Source organism: Lactuca virosa, chromosome 3 (assembly GCF_052849685.1).
Source record: "Lactuca virosa cultivar CGN04683 chromosome 3, Lactuca_virosa_CGN04683_v6, whole genome shotgun sequence".
NCBI lineage: Eukaryota > Viridiplantae > Streptophyta > Magnoliopsida > Asterales > Asteraceae > Lactuca > Lactuca virosa.
This window is the reverse complement of record NC_136428.1, coordinates 173,023,395-173,043,955: the sequence shown is the minus strand read 5'-3', so window position 1 is coordinate 173,043,955 and position 20,561 is coordinate 173,023,395. Positions and strand designations below refer to the sequence as shown.

Sequence of the window (20,561 nt, the reverse complement as noted above, 5' to 3'; positions counted from 1 at the left end):
GATGTACGAGTATTCCGTTAGGCATATGCTCAATCTGTAAACCAAGACAATATTTAATTTTTCCAAGATCTTTCATTTCAAACTCTTTCTTTAAAAGTTCAATCACTTCAAGGATTTCTTTATTCGTTCCAATGATGTTTAGATCATCAACATAGACTTCTATGATCACATACCCAGATGTTGTTTTCTTAATAAATACACATGGACAAATAGTGTTATTTTTATAACCTTTACTTGTCAAATAATCGCTTAAACGATTGTACCACATGCGCACAGATTGCTTTAACCCATACAAAGATCTTTGTAATTTTATAGAGTACATTTCTTTGGGTTTTGCACTTAATGCTTCAGGCATTTTAAATCCTTCAGGGATTTTCATATAGATATCACTATCAAGTGATCCATACAAGTAAGCTGTAACAACATCCATAAGACGCATCTCTAAATTTTTAGATACTGCCAAGCTGATTAAATATCTGAAAGTGGTTGCATCCATTACCGGTGAATAAGTTTCTTCATAATCAATTCCAGGTCTTTGAGAGAAACCTTGAGCCACAAGTCTGACCTTGTATCTTACAATTTCGTCTTTCTCATTTCTTTTTCGTACGAAGATCCGTCTATATCCTAATGGTTTCACAACTTCAGGTGTGAGGATAATGTTCCCAAAAACCTTTCTCTTTTTAAGAGAATTTAATTCAACTTGCATAGCTTCCTTCCATTTAGCCCAATCATTTCTTCTTTGACATTCAATGACAGATTGTGGTTCGGGATCATCATTCATAATATCACATGCAACTGAATAAGAAAATATTGCACCTATATTGTCAGTTTCATTTTGGTCACATATTCTATTTGTCTGACCATAATTTAGTGCATCATCCTCCTATACTGGGGGAATTTGAATAATTCGTGTTTCTCCAGGAACACTTTCCCCGTGATCTAGTGCATTTTCTGCTCCTCTTCTTTTTCGTGGGTTCTTATCCTTAGAACCAAATGGTCTTCCACGCTTCAGGCGTGTTTTAGACTCTTGAGTGACTTTACCATCAGATTATCCATATGGAATGTCAATTCGAGCTGGAACATTGACAGATGGTATATATGATTTAGTCACCCTTTTTCTGTCAGTAAATGCATCAGGTAATTGATTTGCCATTTCTTGGAAATGCATTATCTTTTGAACTTCCATGTCACATTGCTTTGTGCGAGGGTCAAGATATGATAAAGAAGGCTCATGCCATGACACATCCTTTTCCAGAATCTTCTTTTCTCAACCTAATGATGGGAAATTTGCCTCATCAAATTGACAATCTGCTAGGCGTGCTGTGAAAACATCACATGTTAATGGTTTAAGATATCTTATAATAGAGACTGACTCATAACCAACATATATTCCCAACATTCTTTGAGGACCCATTTTTGTCCGTTGAGGTGGTGCAATAGGGACATATACTGCACACCCAAAAATTCTCAAATGGGATATATTTGGCTCTTGACTGAAAGCAAGTTGTACTGGAGAATATACATGATATGAACTTGGTCTCATGCGTATCAATGATCCAGCATGTAAGATTGCATGGCCCCAAATAGAAACAAGAAGTTTGGTCCTCATTATCAATGGTCTAGCTATTAGCTGGAGACGTTTAATCAGTGATTCACCTAAACCATTTTATGTGTGTACATGAGCAACCAGATGCTCAACAACAATTCCTACAGACATACAATAGTCATTAAATGCTTGTGAAGTAAACTCACCAGCATTATCAAGTCTTACTCTTTTGATAGTATAATCAGGGAAATGTGCCCTTAATTTAATAATTTGGGCAAGAAACTTTGCAAATGCCATATTACGAGTTGATAATAGGCAAACATGAGACCATTTGCTGGATGCATCTATTAAGACCATAAGGTATCCAAATGGTCCAGATGGTGGGTGAATCGGTCCACATATATCACCTTGAATTCTTTCTAGAAATCTAGGTGACTCCCTTTCAACTTTCATTGGAGAATGTTTTATAATTAACTTTCCAAGGGAACAAGATGCACATGGTTTTATGCTGTTGGATTGAGGGAGCTTTTGGTCCTTCAATGGATGCCCATGCGTATTCTCAATTATCCTTCGCATCATTGTTAATCCTGGGTGGCCCAACCTATCATGCCATAAATTGAATGTCTCAGGATCACAATGTTTTCCTTCGACTACCATATTTGATTCAATCATATGTATATATGTATAATGCAGACCAGAATCAAGTGTTTGTAGTTTTTCAAGCATATGGTTTTATAATATACATATATTTCTTATTTTCAATGGTCACAGTTTTTGTGTCATAACCTTTGAAATATATGTCATTGAAACTTAATAAGTTTCTATTAGACTTTGGAGAAAATAAGGCATTTTCTATACAAAAGCTTGTACCATTTGGTAATATAAAATGGGTTTTCCCGGTTCCCTCTATCAAGTCTGCAGGACCTGATATTGTACGTATGACTGTTTTTGTTGGTACTAATTCTGAAAAATATTTCTTTGATTTCAGAATAGTATGTGTACTACCACTATCTGCTATACAAAGATCTCCAATCTTTTCTTGGTGTTTTGCTCCAGTTGGACTCATATTAAACTTCACATATAAAAGGAATAATAAGTGAATAAACTTAATCATAATTATTATTAAAAAGAAAGTTCATTTATTGTATGAAAGACATTACATGAAAAACAAATGAAGGAAAAACAGTTTTACTAGAACAATAACAGCTTTTTTTATTTTTATTTATTTATTTATTTATTTTAATTTTTTTTAGTTTATGTCTTCTATGTCATTACCGAAATCAACAATATTTAGCGGAGTGAATTCAACATTATCAATGAGGTTTGCTTCTTTTCCTTTTCCTTTAATGGACTCTTGATAAAGTTGACAAAGATGTGTAGGTGTGCGACAGGTCCTTGACCAATGGCCTGTGCTACCACATCTATAACATGAACCATCAGATTTTTGTGATGTCCCAGTGTCATGCCTTGCCACTTTGGCCTTATCTTGTGTGTGGACATTGTTTCTTTGTGAATATTGGTAATTATTCCTTTTCTGGCTACGACCATGATTATTACCTTGTCCACGACCATAATTATGGTTCTGATTATGGCTTTGGTTTCGATTAAAATAGCCACGACCTCGTCCTCGACCACGACCTCGCCCTCGTCCACATGTATTGTTTCGATGACCATCAATATTTGTAGCATTTGCTTCAGGAAGTGCTACTGATCCCGTTGGACGAGATTCATGGTTTTTCATCAAGAGTTCATTGTTTTGCTCTGCAACGAGCAGACATGCATTCAGTTCAGAATATCTTGTGAACTTTTGCATCCGATATTGTTGCATCAAGGTAATGTTTGTTGCATGAAATGTTGAGTAAGTTTTCTCCAACATATCTTCATCAGTAACCTCTTGTCCACAATACTTGAGTTGTGAACATATTCTGAACAAAGCTAAGTTGTATTTATTTACTTTCTTGAAGTCTTGAAACCTTAGTGTTCTCCATTCATCTCTAGCATTTGGAAGTATAACTTCCTTTTGATGATCAAATCTTTCTTTCAAAAGATTCCAGAGAATACTTGGATCAGTAACATGAAGATATTCAAATCTCAACATTTCATCAATATGCTTACGAAGGAAAACTTGTGCTTTTGCTTTGTCTTGTGCCAAGCAATTATTAAATTAATATATAGTATTTGAGATACCCATGGATTCAAGATGCATTTTTACATCTATCATCCATGACACATAGTTTTTCCCACTAACTTCAAGTGCTGCAAACTCGAGCTTTGCAATGTTGGACATAATGTACCTATAAATTTTAAACAAAATTAAAATTAAAATTAAAATCCATTTATTTCAATAAATATTACACAAAAAAGAAGCGGTAAAGCTAACATTGCATACAAGCCTAAAAGTAGATGAAATTTCATATTATCTTCGATGTTAAAGATTGGGATGAAAAGTAACAGGACTATTATAGTCATGATTATCACAAAAGGATGAATCATTTTGAAGCTTGATTTCTTGAAATTGATTTATTTGATAGAAGAGATAAATATTTGTTGTGGGTAAAATAAGCAGGGTAAAGATGTTTATTTATGGTAAAAAAAAAATATAGTCGTTGTTTTTGCTGTTTATAACCGTTGCATATATATTCCCGTTGTGTATATATGTATATGTATTTTATAAATCATGTAATAAGACTTATAACTAATACATAACTTTACTAAGTAGAAACATAAATAAATATTAGTAAGTGTTTAAATAAAATTATGAAGAGTATCTAAAATATAAATAAACATTGACATGTATAAATAAATATAATTTAAAAGTTAGTATGCACAAATAAAAGTTAGTAACATAATATAAATGTTAATATGCATAAATAAAAGTTAGTTGCATAATGTAATGTTAGTTTGCATAAATAAAATTAGTTGCATAATGTAAATGTTAGTATAAAAATTAGAATACATAAAAAAATGTTAGTATAAAAAATAAAAATTATTAGTAGTCCATAATGTATAAGTTTCATTAATTCATTGGTATTATTATTATTTTAATATGATTGAAGTTTTTATAATTAATAGTGTTTTTAATAAGTAATACATACCTTGATTAAGATAGATGTGATTTTCCACTTGTTTAATAACCTTGATTAGAGCTTTCGTGCTGATAACGTGTTGTAAATTTGATGTAATTAAAACAAGATTAATAAAATTAAACTAATAACCTTAAGAAAGAAGAATGGAGATTTGGAGAGAATTTGTTAACTTATATAAAGTATTCAAATTGGTGTATCTTTTACATATGTAATGGTGCTATTTATACTAGTTAAATCACTAGACATAATTAATAAGTTCTTACACATATTTGTCATATTTGTTATAAGAGTTGAAAATAACTCTTATATATTTGACATTAGGGTAGAAAATGTTGTCATCCACTTATTTACAACAATATATCAATATATATATATATATATATATATATATATATATATATATATATATATATATATATACTAGTAGTCGACCCGCGCAATGCGGCGGCGACGATTAGTTTCATTTCAAATAGTAGACTCTAGGCGACGATTGTTTTTCTTTTTGCATACGTGAAAATGTTTCGTTTCTATGGCCAATGTTGTTTTTGCTTGAATGTATAAGTATGCTGCTTATTCGGGTTTAAATGAAAAGCATTTTGTTGGGTCTGGTTATTTTCATTTATGTGAATAGTTTTGGGACAATAGTTAGATTCCTTTTAACGTGGTTCAAATTGTTCCTTTCAATCAACGACTAGACAGTGTTATTATTGGTTAAAAATATATGTACGTTGCTATTTCAGATAAAAAATAAACATGTGTCGCTCTTTTTGTAATATGTATATATAAAAAAAATTGTTTTATTGTAGGATAACATTAAAGTAAATTATTTTTTGTTAAAACTAAATATACAGTTTTAAATTCCATCAATTTAGATGCATGTCAAGTTTGAGTGCACATATACTATTTGTATTATTAGTTTCATTGTTTTTTAGCATACATTATTGTTAGTTTTATCGATGTTCAACAATATATAGTTTTACTATTATCATCTATATTGTTTTTGTTATTAGTTCTATAAAAAATATTGTTTGATTTGTGTCGATTTGAAAGATATATTAGAGTAAGAGTGTCTTTGACTTTTTTAATAATAACTTAGTGGTTTCTTTTTTACTTGATAAACTTTATGAATAAAAAGATAAACCTTATAAATATATTGTTATTTTCGTTTAAAATAAAAGTTATATTAGTTATGTTTTAATTCGAAACTTTTACGTTTTACCAATTTTTTTTAGATAATCTATTGGTATTTCTCAAAATATTCAACACTACTTCCAAACTAAACCTTTGTCAAAACTCAAACTTGAGCCAAATATTTAATTCAAATTTTAAGGGACAAACAAAAAAAAATCCGATAAACAGCCAACAACCAAGGGCCAAGGGACAAACTAAAAAAAATTCCGATAAACAGCCAAAAATTATGATAAACACCCAACAGAAAGTCCACTCTTGAAATGCCCTTCTCCAGCATTCTCTTCTTGTTAGCATCAGATACCCTCATATTATCTATAGTCACTGAAGTTGTGTCTATTGTCGAGGTCTTTTCCTGCCATTAGCAATACATGTAAAGAATGGATGCCTTAAAGTTTAAACATACATTGGAATATTTGGGAAGTATTATGATTCAGAAGGCGACCTTGCTGCTCTACCAGATACTTGTATGGTGACCTCCTGCAAACACAATCTTGAAAGTTTATAAATTAACTCCATGATTGTTGTAAACATTCTAGATTTATCACCAATCTTGAAAGTTTAGGCTTTAAGCCGACAAAATGTTGTTTCTCTAATAATAACCTGCAAGAAAAAAAAACTAAATCAGAAAGAGAGAGGGTAAGTGGTGTGTTTTAACTAAGAAACATCAATGTTTTAACTAAGATATAAAATGCAATCCCTATAGCCATGTAAGGGTATTATTGTAAATTTGTAATTACCTTACCATTATTAGGAAATCAACTCCCTTATGCTATATTAAGGAACACCTTCACCTATAATGGCTACAACTCTAATTGCAGGTTTTAAGAGCAAGATTAAATGAAACTGCAACACCGCATAAATTTATAAAATATTAATAATAGTTAATTACCATAATATTAAAAGAAAAGCTCAATAACCAGGAATTACATGGGATAGAACTAACCTTCTGAGCCATCTCCTCATTGTTCTCCTAAATAAATGGAATATTTCATAATTCAAACCACCATAAGCTTCTCTTATAGTGGCATCATGGAGCAGCCAATTATCAACTTCTTTTGGTGGTAACTGCACATATATCACCAGTAATCATCAGATTAAAAAAAAGCATCAATTAAAATCAAGGTATGTTTTGAAGGTTATCCTGTTTCTTTTTCTTCTCATTATCACCATCCTGTTGTAAAAGAAAGTATCATCTAGTTAGCCAACAATAAAGTAATGGAAATAAGAACATCAAAAGTAATTAGCAACGTTTATGATAAAAAGTGTATCAATCACTTGTAAGTTTGTTGATAAATCTGAATAGATTGAATTCATGAAACAAATTTTAGGAATCTTATGAAAAAAAATTTACCTCATCCCAAGAGGAATTATCCATTCGAAGATCCAGGCCGAATATAAACTTCAATATCAGTAGGAATGTGTGTTAACCAATCAAGAATCTGAAATTTACACAAATTAAGTGAAAAAAACATCAACAAAGATCTAAAAATAAGAAAAATATTAAAGTTTTAGTGATCCTTTGTCTTTTCCAGAGAGATAAAATCAAAATGTGTTGCTATTTTTGTTCATCCAAATTTGTTAGGATAAATCTCGTTCAGGCAGGTAACTACAAACATAAAAACACCAAAATGCTTATACAGATCAAAGATTTGGAAAAAAAAGACTAAATCGGAAAAATAGAGGGTAAATGGTGTGCTTTTTGTGTGTACATGTGGAGGAGTGATTTCCATAACAGGGGTAATCTTTCCCTCCTCGGCCTAATAAAACAACGAAATTTTTTGAGTTCGTGAAGGGCAAAATGGGAATATAAATAAGATTAAGATTAGGATTTTTACCAATTTCTCGTATGTTTCCTTGATTGAAGCTTCAAATGATTCAAATGAAGTGGGGACAACTGCTCCGGCATCTTTGAGTGCTTCATTTTTAGCTTGTGCAGACTCCATTTCACCACCACTTTTGGCTCCCTTATTAATGAATGGGTAAGTGAAAAAGATTAAACATGATCAACAGAATCACAAAATTACCCTTCCAAATTAAAGAAAGGAAAAATAGCAATGTAATGTACGTTGTCTATATTGGTGAAAGGTTGCTATTTCTTGCATAATTTAGCATTTAAGAAAGTAAGATAATAAACTTACTACATGACCAAATTGAACTTCTGATTTGAAGAGACGTGCACAAGTTCCACTGACCCAAGCGCATACTGGTTTATTGATTTTTCCTGATTTAAGTGCTTCAACTAATGAATATTCATCTCTTCCACCGAGTTCCCCAAGCACAACAATCATTTTTATCTGAAAAATACATATAAAAATGTCAATAAATAAATAGAGAGATGAGAGATTTATAATTCCATATACCTGTGGAATGTTGTTGAATCTCAAAACATGATCAGAAAGGGTGGAACCGGGAAAAACATCTCCTCCAATAGCAATGCCTTCATAGATTCCATCTGTCACACGCACGATTATGTTGTATAACTCGTTAGACATCCCACCATGTAATTTAAATTTCAATTTCAATTTCAATTTTAACAATTATCTTATCTCTCACAATTACTAATACATGGTCAATTAAAGTCAAACATACTTACAGATTTTGAGACAAATCCAACAGATCCAGGCCTATACAGTTTGCATTGAATAATGTTATCAATTGTTCCAGCAGTGTCACCAATCTTGAAAGCTCCAGCTTGAATCCCACCAACAGTTGCAGGACCAATAACAACCTGCAAGAACAACCATCAGCAGTTAACTATGATTAAAGTTGTTAGGGGTATCATCGTAATTCCGTACCTTGTTGTTTGACCTTGCATAGGAGATCAACTCCTTGGTGTCTGATTCAGGTTTTGTGGCCTCCTTTTCCTGATGAATATAGTTATATATTAATGTCTTTATTATATTTATAAGTATTTAACACTTGAAATAAATGGTTATATTAATAAGAAAACCTGTTATGAAAAAACTCAGCCATTGATTTTGCTTCAATTGTGGCTGATGCTATAATCAGGCGCAACTCAGGCCTTCTGCGTTGTATCTAAGAAATTAAAAATAATAAATATATGAAAAAGAATTGATATGAGAGGCAGTCAAATGTCGAACAGATCTACGTGATGAAATAACCAAGAGGCAGTCAAATGTCGAACAAATCTACGATTGAGTGGAAAAGGGGATATGAGAAATTTTAGTTTTGATATTTGAACAATACTAAGAGAAAAATTTACCTGGAGACTGAAGAGAAACCAATCGAAATCGATTGCCAATCGTTCAAAAAGTCGATTGCAGGGGTGCACTTTGGATTTTGTCTTGAAGAAATCAGATGGAAATTTTATAAACAGATGAAGAAGAGTGATGATGAGGCTGGCCATGCTTCATGCGTCGCTGATCTTCAATCGCCGGCCGTTCTACCTGCGTCGAGTGTAAGCGGCGCTGTCCAGCCGTCCGCTCCTCCAGTCGTGACGCCCCCATCTCCAATCTCCGGCTCAGCGCCCGTCATACCGGAGTCGTTCCCTCCCTTGACGTCGAAAAAACTTGGCGGTGAAAGGGAGAGGGTGGTGTGTTGCTCGAAACGTGGCGGAACGATGAACGAGATGGCGAGGGAGACTATTTAGAGTTAGAGGGAAGAAGAAAAAAGGAGAAATAGAGAGAAGCGGCAGTGGTTTTCAAATTTTGAAAATGAAATACATGAGGAATAATAGAGTGATGCAGAAAAGAAGGACACGGTGGCTATCTGTGTGAGTTGATCCATGTAAGGCACCGTGTGTTTGGTAGGTCTTCCCAAGTCAAGCATTAGACATTTGTACACAAGGCTCTACATGTTGTCTTTTTAGACAATTTTTAAACTCTCCATTTTCATTGGTTAATAACATTTCACATGGATCACCATTCAGAAAATCTTCACCGTTCAATATATATCCGACCATCCAAAATGTATTTCCTTGTTTTTTAAGATAATAGGCTTTATTTGTTGTACCTTAGGCTTTAAAATTTGTACTTAAGACATTGATTATGTACTCTTTATAAGATGGTATAGATATATATATACACACACACACACACAAAAAAAAAAAACTTAAGGTGTAGTCTAAGTAATCATATGTTAACACGTGGACATACACATTTGAGTAACAAACTAACTGTTCTCATTAACTTACGATATCTAAGTGGTGTGACAAATCTTTGATCGGGAAAAACCGTCTAAAGGGTATAAGGTTTTAGCGGCGACAAATTGGTGAATAAGGAGGGAATACTTCCCGGTAATTTTTTTAGGTATTAACGGCTACAAATTTAACCACTATTTACTTCGCCACAAATAGAATGTACCAGCTAGGAGTGATTGCCAATGTCAGCCATTGGATCACGACGTTTAATCAACGGATAGGCTTCCTCAATCATTGATGACACAGATCGGGGTTAAAAGGCTTAGCTGTGCGACGCAATCTATATCAACGACACTTAAACGTGTTGATTAAATGTCACCGTTATAGCGCGTCGATTTCTTGTAGTGACATTTTATGATACCGAACGAGCTTGATAAGCCTACAAACTACTTCGATAGGTATAACTTCCCAAACTTCATCTTCTCTAAACACGACATCCACAAATACAACTTGAGAAACATTTGATAACTTCGGATTGCGTCACAACATTTGCACTCTACATTAAGTGGTGAAGATGATATTAAAAAGAAAAAAAAATCCGATCCTTTGATTATTTTTAATTTATAAAAGAAAATCATGGCAAGATTTTTACATATAATTAACCGGGCTAGTTGTGGGTATAAATATTATTCATAACTAGTATATTTGGTGAAGTACTAATCTTTCACCAAACTCCTTTCGTATGCATATGTAGATACAGAAGGTTTATATGTATTGGCGGCTATTGTTAAAAACATGAGTGCGTGTGTGTGTAGAGGTGGAAGGATGCTTATGGATAGAAAACTGTGGTCCATGAAAGCAGAGGATTTGGGGGAAGTGACGCGTGTAAAAGGTTTACATAGGTTTTGGGAGCCCCCCATGTGCAAATGCCAGTATGCATTCCCTTAGCGTGGAAATAAACCTGTCTTTTTTAAATCACCTTTTTACTACTTCCAATTACCCTTTTTATTTTCTAAGCCCACCAAAACTAAATAATTATAATTAAATAGATAAATAAATACATAAATAAAGATTTTAGCCTTGGCTTGCCTTAAGCTTTGAGTTTGAGCCAAAATATTTGACTTATTACACATAGTTTCATCTGTCTTTATATCTTAGTGTCATGTGTTAGCTAGACGTGATATAATCTGTCTCTATTTATGACTCCTAGACCAAACAATAAATATAAGTAAAGGCCGGGCTCTGTTTATATGTCCTTTATCAATAAACGAATTAGCAATTATTTCAGTTAGATTCATTTACTTGTGTTAAGACATGTGTATGTATAAACATATAAGGAAAAAGTAAAAAGACATTAGTAAAGGGAAAGTTTTGTTATCCATATACGAAATTCTTGGAGGAACTATAAACAAAAGCCTTCCACGTATTACCATTGACTGCGATCCAAGTCAGTTACATCTTGTCTTGTGCTCAAGATACATGGGACTCATGGGTTATGTTTGTCAAAAAGTTCTTTCACTTTGTTGGATGTGGAATTCAAATCAAGAAATAAACTATATATATGACATTAATTGTTTCTTTTCCAGACCTTGAAATGACTTGTATCTTGAAAATCCGAACATTTCATTAATTAGTGTATTTTGTTGACAATAAATATTGATGTTAAATATAACTAGTTTATAAGAATCATGCATGTGAAAGAATATACAAAATTAAACCACATGAAACGAATTATGTCGCAATAATTCTGTGTTATGACAAAGGTTACAACTTCTTATTACATGAGATACAGGTAAGCTTATCTAGAGGGAGAACACATGTGATGTAAGTGCATGTGTCACATAACTAATAACCAATTGAATAATTTATGGTGAAGGTTTTTTACTGTAATTCTCATTGAGCCACGTAGCCATGGAGCTAAAAGCTATGTGAGTGGCTTGGCTAATTAAGTACCCACAAAACGGGAATATATATATGTATCATCCAATTGGAGGCAAAAATTTTAATAATTATAATAAATATATGACATATAATAATTAATATATAATATATAATAAAAATGTAAAATGTCTTAGTTTACTAACTTCAAGGTGGTCAGGTTTGGGATCCCAACTCCTGCCCTTATCATACTCCTACCCTTTGTTTGTGATTTTCAAATTCACACCTAGCTAGATCAATGATGTTCTTCATTCATTTCATCTCTTTCATTACCAAATCAGGAAAGCCAATCCCTTCACAACTTCCTCTCATGCCTTTGTTTTTCTGATAAAAAAGGAAAAGCAACAAACTTACTAATGCGTACGCCACAACTTGGTTGTAATGGATAAGATATGCAAATCGTAAAATAAACAAAAGATTAAGTTTAAAATCTAGAAGCATAGTACCAATCAAATCATGTTTTTTAGATATATATTAACCATCCTTAATTACTCAAACTACATGAATTAGTTACAACTTATCAATTATCATAAATTAATTAGAAACCAACATGTGGGAATATGTTGCATCAAATACTGAGTTGTAGGGATTTTTATTTTGTTATATGGGTCTAGTTTCTTTCTGACATGACTTCCTCCAAATTTATTGGATAAACATGGGGTTGATGATCAAGATAAAATGAACACAAATGGGAAGAAAACATATGCTGGACATCTTCGAAGATATGAATTTTCATAATTAGAATAAAAGTACTATTATCCTTATTACGCCAATCCTATTGGTCCCATTGTAGACCAATGTAACACCATTATTAAGAAGAGTGTCATCTCCAAAAATCTGGCGTTCGAGTACATTAACGGTTTGATACATTTTACCTGCGTAAATCAAGTCGCGTCTCGCCAAATTAGACAAAAAGTTGACACCACTGTTTTTTTCTATCTCATTACCCGAAAAGAGACAGACCCACGTCAGATTTGTAGTTTTGCATATAGACATGTCTTGATGAAGGGTAGAAAAGGAAATTTAATAAAAAACAAGGTCAATATGGACATTACATGTTTATAAATAAAGGCAAACTCTGCACAATCCAAAGTAACAGCGGACTCCTTAGTCTTCACTCCACCTTTATAAATAAAGTCTCTCTTGATGTACCCACTCTAAAACATCCACTTGTTTCACCAAAGAAGAACACCTCTGCCGAGTGTTGAGAAACACGCAGAGAGAGATATGACGAGCAATATGAAAACTCAAGTTGATGATCAAATGGTTCTCCTCTCCCAGTATTATCCTGGGATTTACGATCAACTCATACCTGAACAAGGTTTGAACTTTTCTTATATATATACATATTCTACTCTATATACATCAATACATGTTTATGCATTTGTGAAGTTCGATGTTTGATTGTGGTTTCTTATAACTATGTTGTAGGGGAAGTTGTGAAACCACGAAGAAGACGAAAGAAGAACAAAGCAGATGGAAACAGCAGTATGATGAGAAAAAGGAAGCTTAGTGATGAACAAGTGAATCTTCTTGAGCAAAACTTCGGAAATGAACATAAGCTTGAATCGGAGAGAAAAGATCGGCTTGCTTCTGAACTTGGGCTTGACCCACGTCAAGTTGCGGTTTGGTTTCAAAACAGGCGAGCTCGATGGAAGAGTAAGAAGCTCGAAGAGGAATACTCGAAGCTCAAGAGTCAACATGACTCCACTGTTCTTGAAAAATGCCAACTCGAATCTGAGGTAACCCTTTTTCTATGATATATGCAAAGAATTTGGACACAAAAAACAACATGAATAATTAAGGGATCCTATGTGGTCCTTCTTTACTCGTGATAGTGATATAATCTTGTATATCCACATTTTTCTTATTCCTTGATATTTACAAGAAACTTTTTTCCCATTGTGTTGATCATTTCTTAGAAGGTTCAATCAGTTTGTGTTGAACATTTATTTTCCATTAGTTATTAAATACCCTAGAAAAAAACCTAAAAGAAAGTTAAACGGAGGTCTTTGACATCCGATTTTCAGCTAAGTCATGATAAGATTGTTTTAACTTTTAACCATTTATTTTTACATTTCTATATAGATTTTTTGTGGAAGTATGGATAAGTATTGTGGTTGGTTACTTGGAATTTAAGTTGGTTTCTCATTTACTGTTTTATGAAGTTGACTAGCATCACAGTAATTAATTCCTTTTTTTACATTCTTCTTCTTGTACACTCAAGATAAATAGACTCTTATCCACTTTAAGCTAAAAATAAGCAAGCTTAATTCGGAAAATGCATGGACTCAAGGCTCGAGAAAAACTAAAGTAATGCCATTTTTTCAACTAATTGGAAAGCAACAGGTGTAATAGAAAACTATAATATAATTTTGACAAGAATAAGGAGACTAAAATCCCATTGGTCCAGCAAAGTGTGATATAATTACAAGTGTCTCTCTATAGTTTTTTAAGGTTGACAAGGCTGTTCTACAGTGTTCTTTGTGGAGTAGCACATGATATATCCGTATATCACCCCCACGTGGGCCTTAATCTTTAATCTTTTCCTTAAGTATTAACGAAATTTATTAACCATTGATTTTGTATACAGATTCTAAAGCTCAAGGAACAACTCTCTGAAGCTGAAAAGCAGATAAACAGCCTAGTGGAAAGGTCAGATGGAATATCGAGCACAAGTCCGTGTTCATCATTTTCAATGGAGGCGATGGAGCCACATTTTCTTGGGGGATTTGGGATGGAGGGATTGGAGAATGTATTTTGCTTGCCGGAAAACAACTATATACATGGATCATTTGATTGGATGAACATCTAATTAATTATAGGAAAAATGTAATTAAATAATTTTAGTATTAATTAATCATGTAGTCTTGTAGATAGTAACGATCTAATGTACATCTTTTCTCCTTGTTGTCTAGTTAATTATGTTCATGGTATTTCCTTGACTTAATAGAAATATCCCTAGTATGTTGTCATAATACTAAATTCTTAGTGGGTTGCTTTTTATATTTATCAATGGAGTACATTTTTTACTTTAGTTCTCTAGAAAGCTCTATAGAAAGTTAATTGCATGAGGGGAATATGGTCATTGGATGGATAGAAGATGCATGCATGTCCATGCATATACGTGTATGACCAAGAGATTTCCATATATAGTTCATATTTCGACCCCAAGGAAGGTGTACTAAACTTAGAACTCTAGATTTTCTTCCAAAAGATGGTGTACTTTGAATACACAGTTATCGCATCATAATTTCTAGTACACATTTCATATAACAAGATTTAATTTTTGGTATATTATTAGTCGTAATCAACAACTGATTAAAACTATTTTTAGCATGCTGCATTTATGAAAAGAACAATGTCAATTACCCAAAGAAGGAAGAAAGAATGATTTAGAGGTTGATGAAAGAATGTGTCTAAGACTCTAAGTAACTAGAGTATAATTTTAACAAGAAAGAGCGCAATAACAAGCAGACACTTACTGATGAGATTCCCTTTGTTGTCACTATCAAGGTAATCCATATACTGATGTCGATTTCCAACATTAAATCTCACATGGGACCCAACTAGAGATAACGAGTGGTTGATATTCCTTCTAATGGATAATTTGCATTCAAGGGCTTTTAAGATTCTGTAAAGCGAAGATAATGACATGTAAATAATTAGACACAAAGGGATTGGTGCTACTTAATTTAATTAGGTAAAACCGAATACCATAAAATTAACACAGATATAAACTGACACGAATGCTACTAATAACTAATAATCATAAACTGAATAATGTAAGTAGCTTCCTGATCATATGAAAGAAACAATCGTACACTAATGACAACAATTGACCTGTTTTATCATTAGAATGGACATTCTCAAACCAAGCAATTGACATGACACGTCAATCTACTAACTCTAGGCAACATAATGACTACTCGGTAAATACACAAACAGAAACTAGTGGGTGTCAATCACTTTGTTAATTTCTTAAAAAGTAGAACAATGATGACTAAATATGAAAAACAGTAATAACTGGAAAAAAAAACTGTGCTTGAAAAATATCTCCTACAATTCATTAGAAATACATGTGCAAGCAAGGAACAGCCACCATGTGCAGGTAACTTTGTACCATACTACCAGAGCCAGACAACGAAAATTAAACGTACAAGCAAGTGGATAACTGCATTCGCATTTGTAGGAGTCTGAAAAAGCAGCCTAGGTGGCATACATAGAAGGCAAATGAGTAAAACCTCGATGAACCATGACTGGATATTGCAGTATCTTTTTTATGGAGAGCATTAGACCAGTACATTTTTTAAGAAAAATCTGGATAGCACATGATGGTGACTGGGACTAGTTAATGTAAATGATACAAATATTATAATTTCTCCCACATAAAAAAATAATGGAATTAGATGGAACATGGACTCTTTCTCGATATGTCGTGTCCGAATAAAAGATGTTAATGTCATTTTCATCCTTATAATAAAAATATCCCTATACAGATTGCATCCCCCATCCTTTCCCGCCATGCATCATGTAACAAATGTTGAAAATAAGTTAGACTTCAGAGGGCATTTTGTACTACCGTGATAGATAGATAGTTACTATATGGTTGGTTATCCCATAACCGTGTTCATGAACCAGTATTGCACAAAGAATTCTTCTTGGAGTCTTCATGTTTTCTTGCGTTCAATGATTTGCCCAACAAAGTGGTATCAGAGCCGATTCAAGATAGAAAGATGAGAACGAATGGAGAAACATTGAAGATAGAGGTGCGTTTCTTGGTGATACGAAGCAAGGAACAAACTTGCAAGGTTACATGGAGTTGTTGAGAGCGTAGAGAGATATAGAGAAAAGATAAAGGAATGTAGTGGTGGCTTCTGATACATGTCTATGTCGATTAGTTAGATATGAATTTGAGTTCTATATTGCACACGTAACACAAAATAGCATAATGTGATGAAAAGAACAAAAGAACATGTGATCACCAAAGGATGGGGCTACCGAGACCGTTATGAGTTTCCTGCAAGTTTTACCAACCATAGTCACATGGTTCACGGTGCACTCCGACATGGGAACGGGTTCGTAATTCGCAAATCGCTAGCTCCCAAAAGTTCGGTACGATGGGGTAGGCTCATTTTTCTATATGCTCCAGTACAATGTACCATGTATTGAGGTACGGTATACTTGTTAACATCAAAATAAATTAGATAACATAAACTTAAAACTCAAAAATATTACTTCAATTCTTCAAAGTTATTACAGTAACATTAAAAGAAACATATTACTTCAATACTTGAAAGTTCAAACTCAAAAAGATTACATAAATTAAATCTTAAAAGACATAAATGACGATGAAAGTAATGAAATCATGAAACTCAAAAAGACATGATAAAACTTCTAAAATTGGTCCACCTTTTTTTTTCCTAGGCCATTATCTTTATCTTCGTCCTCCTTCAATCTTTTCATTCCATATCTTCTAGCCTTAAAGTTGAGCCTTCCAAGTATATACATTCAAGATCCATATCCCACTTCATGTATGATCCTTCTTTATAATCTTCAATAACCATTGAACTCAGACGGATATTTGAACGAACAAAAAAAAGTTTGTCGATCCTTTTATAGTTTAGCCGATTTCTCTTCAAATTATGAATATGGGAAAGTGCTTCAATTTCTTTCGGATAAAGAACTACTTATAGGTGGTGACAATATTTCATTTTCCACTTCAACTAACTCCAATGTTTTCGCGCCATAAGTAGACCACCAATCAGTGGCTTCTATTGTAACCACATCTATTTGAGCTAGTGGTAATGAATAAAGACCCTTCTTTATGTGACATGTAACAAATTGTTCTTGCAACATGTGTTCTTTGTCTCTATTTTCAGTAATGTGATTAAAAGCTTCCCTGACACCTTGTATAACGTTTTTATAAAGATTTGGTGTTTGTCTATGTATTTCACCCGGTGCTAATATTTCAAGAGAATGTGTGTTGTAAATCGTAGAGTTAAAGCAAATCCAAACAATATAATGGTATGGTTATTTTCTCCCACCTTTTCAAAACTAATTTTCTCTATGAAGAAAATACGATGCATATATTTACTTTCCTTTATCCCATCTTTAATTTCCCACAATATATTATCCATTTTCTCATATATTTCTCCCATTTTCGGGCCTTCATCATCGCAAAATTTGTCACAACTAGGAATTTTGGGGTTTTGTAACAACAACAATTATACCAACCGTAAACCAACAATGTGAAAGCATGCATGATGCTTATTCAATAACAACAAAAATTCAATCAAACATTTTATACAAGCACTGCAAATAGTCAACAAGGAATTGGAAACCCTAGAAATCCCGGTTTAAGTCCATTTTGGACTAGGATTTCCTTATTGGGCCTAATGGACCAATAAGCTTCCAATTTAACTAACTTGAACATAGAACACTCAAATGGGCCCTAATTGGACCCATATACATGAAACTTAATATTTTGGGCCTTATAAGCCTAAAATGAACTAGGTTATCTTTAATGGGCCTTATTGGACCACAACAAATTTATATAGCCCTAGTGGATCATAAAAATCATTCCTTGATTTATTTTGGGTCAAAAATCACTTAATTGGGCCATAAGATGGACCTAAGCACAAAAAGCCCAAATTTTCTTTTCTCATTCTCCTCTTCTCGGCCCAACTACACAAATAGGGGGGAGAGTTGACTTCCACTTGCCACCTCATTATTATATGTTGGTCTTCCATGCACCATCACATACTTCTATGCACACCATCACTTCACCACTCTCTCTTCTCCTCTCTTTATTCTACTCGGCCGAGAGCCTCCCAAAACACACACATCACAACAAACTCTCTCTAAGTCTCTCAAAACTCATCCATTTCTTCATCCAAAAATTCTCAAGACTTTTGCTTGTGTTTCAAGAGGTTTTCACAAGATAATCATCATTCTTTGGTAAGTTTTTACATGTCTAAGTTATACAACTCTTCTCTCTTGTAAGATCATTCCTTCTAAACAAGTTTTTGGTGATCATACTCCTAGAAAACTCTTTAAGTTCGAGATCTTCCAAGAAAGCTTGCTAAAGCCAAAAATCACATCACTTACTTCCATTCTTCTTCAAAAACCGAACCCACAACTCAAGGTGAGTTCATACCCCTCTTTTTTCGGTTTTTATATGTTTTATGGGGGAGAATACAAGAAAATGTGTAGATCTATGTGTATGTGTATGCTATGTATGATTTTATGCATGTATGTGTGATTTTATGTGTTTTTGTGATGAATATGTAACCAAAAGGGAAGAAATCTCGAGATCTATGTCATAAGAAGGAAAACAAACATGATCTAAGTTATATTACACTAAACAAGTCAAGAATATTAACTTATAAGATTGTGATAAACATATTTCAACATAAAACCCATTTTTGGGCTTAAATTGTCAAATAAACAAAAGTTGGGTCAAAAATTGCCATTTACGGTTTTCTTAAGGGTCAAAGGAGTCAAAACAGTTACAAGAAATGTTTTTATGAATATTATGCTCTTCAAAGGACTTAAAATGTAAATATTAGCTTAATGGGCTAATTTTTAGGCTTTTCGACCCAACAAGCCCAAAGTTGCGAAAATCATGAAATTAGAAGGGCTGAAATGGTAATTTCTTCAAAACAGGGGATAAAAAAGCTAAACAAAACTATTTCAATGGTTAAAAATGTTTTTCTTTTCCAAAAAGGATCAAAAATGTTAACTTTTTGGATTTTGGGCCAAAATTGTAAAAGTTGCAAAAGTTTGGGTTTTAAACCGAAAAACACTTTTCTGGAAGGACTGGAACTGCCAAAGAATAAACTTTGAGCTAAAAACATCATTTGAACAAGCCTATGATGCAAAAGTGTCAAGAAAATGTCTTAAGGGTTTAAAATGTCTTTTCTTTCATATAAAGGACTAAAATTGTTATTTTTATAAAAAGAAAGGGGCTGAAAAGGTTAAACCACTATTTTTAAACCAATTATTTTATTTATAGAATATTGAGTCAAAAATACTAATCTACGACTTACAAAAATTGAAAGATGAATACACGTATAACTCCAAATATCGTTATAAACAAATCGATCGGTCTCGAGTCGATTCAAAAATAACAAATCGTTTAATCAAACGCCCCAACAATTATACAATGCCTAAGACAAGTAAACATTCCAAAACCTTGGGCTTAAAGGCTTCAATCATGCTTGTTGGACCTTTGAAATCCATTAACATGATCTTTGGGCCCAAGGGATAACGATAATATATGTTATTGGGCCTTCTACGACCCAATTCCATATTGAAAGGACCCTCAATGGCTTTTGAGTGCTATTGGGCCTTAGTGGCCCATTAGCATAGCTAGTAAGGTCAAAGTAATCAAATGTGAAAGGGGCCAACGTGTTCTTCGCATACCCAACAGCCTAAAATAACTCACGGAAGTAGCAGGACTTTGTACTCCTATTCTCCTCGTTTGCTGGGCTTATGAGTAATCAAAGTAAACAGATTCAGGTTATTAATCAATAGTAATCAAGGTTGTTTGGATTGAGTGAGTGATAACGGGCGACGCCTCTAAGGATCGTTCATAGTCTGTAGTTATAACTAGTCATTATCAATGCATGATTATAACGACTCACAACCCTTAATTAATCCAAAACCACCCGAGTAATCAAGGAAGAGTAATCAAAAG

At 33.2% G+C, this 20,561-nt stretch overlaps 2 protein-coding genes across 2 annotated transcripts; one reads left to right on the top strand and one right to left on the bottom strand.

The window, feature by feature from the left end:
- Positions 1–7,190: 7,190 nt before the first annotated feature.
- LOC145164269 (ATP-citrate synthase beta chain protein 2-like) lies at positions 7,191–8,316 on the bottom strand. The gene is made up of 5 exons (XM_079082992.1): positions 8,184–8,316; positions 7,962–8,117; positions 7,659–7,787; positions 7,533–7,580; positions 7,191–7,262 (listed from the first exon to the last, which is right to left on the bottom strand). Exons 1-5 carry the CDS (start codon positions 8,313–8,315, stop codon positions 7,191–7,193), a joined length of 537 nt encoding a protein of 178 aa, XP_078939118.1. The 5' UTR covers position 8,316.
- Positions 8,317–12,959: 4,643 nt separating this feature from the next.
- Positions 12,960–14,870, top strand: HB40 (homeobox protein 40). The gene is made up of 3 exons (XM_079085866.1): positions 12,960–13,181; positions 13,292–13,602; positions 14,454–14,870. Exons 1-3 carry the CDS (start codon positions 13,088–13,090, stop codon positions 14,673–14,675), a joined length of 627 nt encoding a protein of 208 aa, XP_078941992.1. The 5' UTR covers positions 12,960–13,087; the 3' UTR covers positions 14,676–14,870.
- The last annotated feature ends 5,691 nt before the right edge of the window (positions 14,871–20,561 follow it).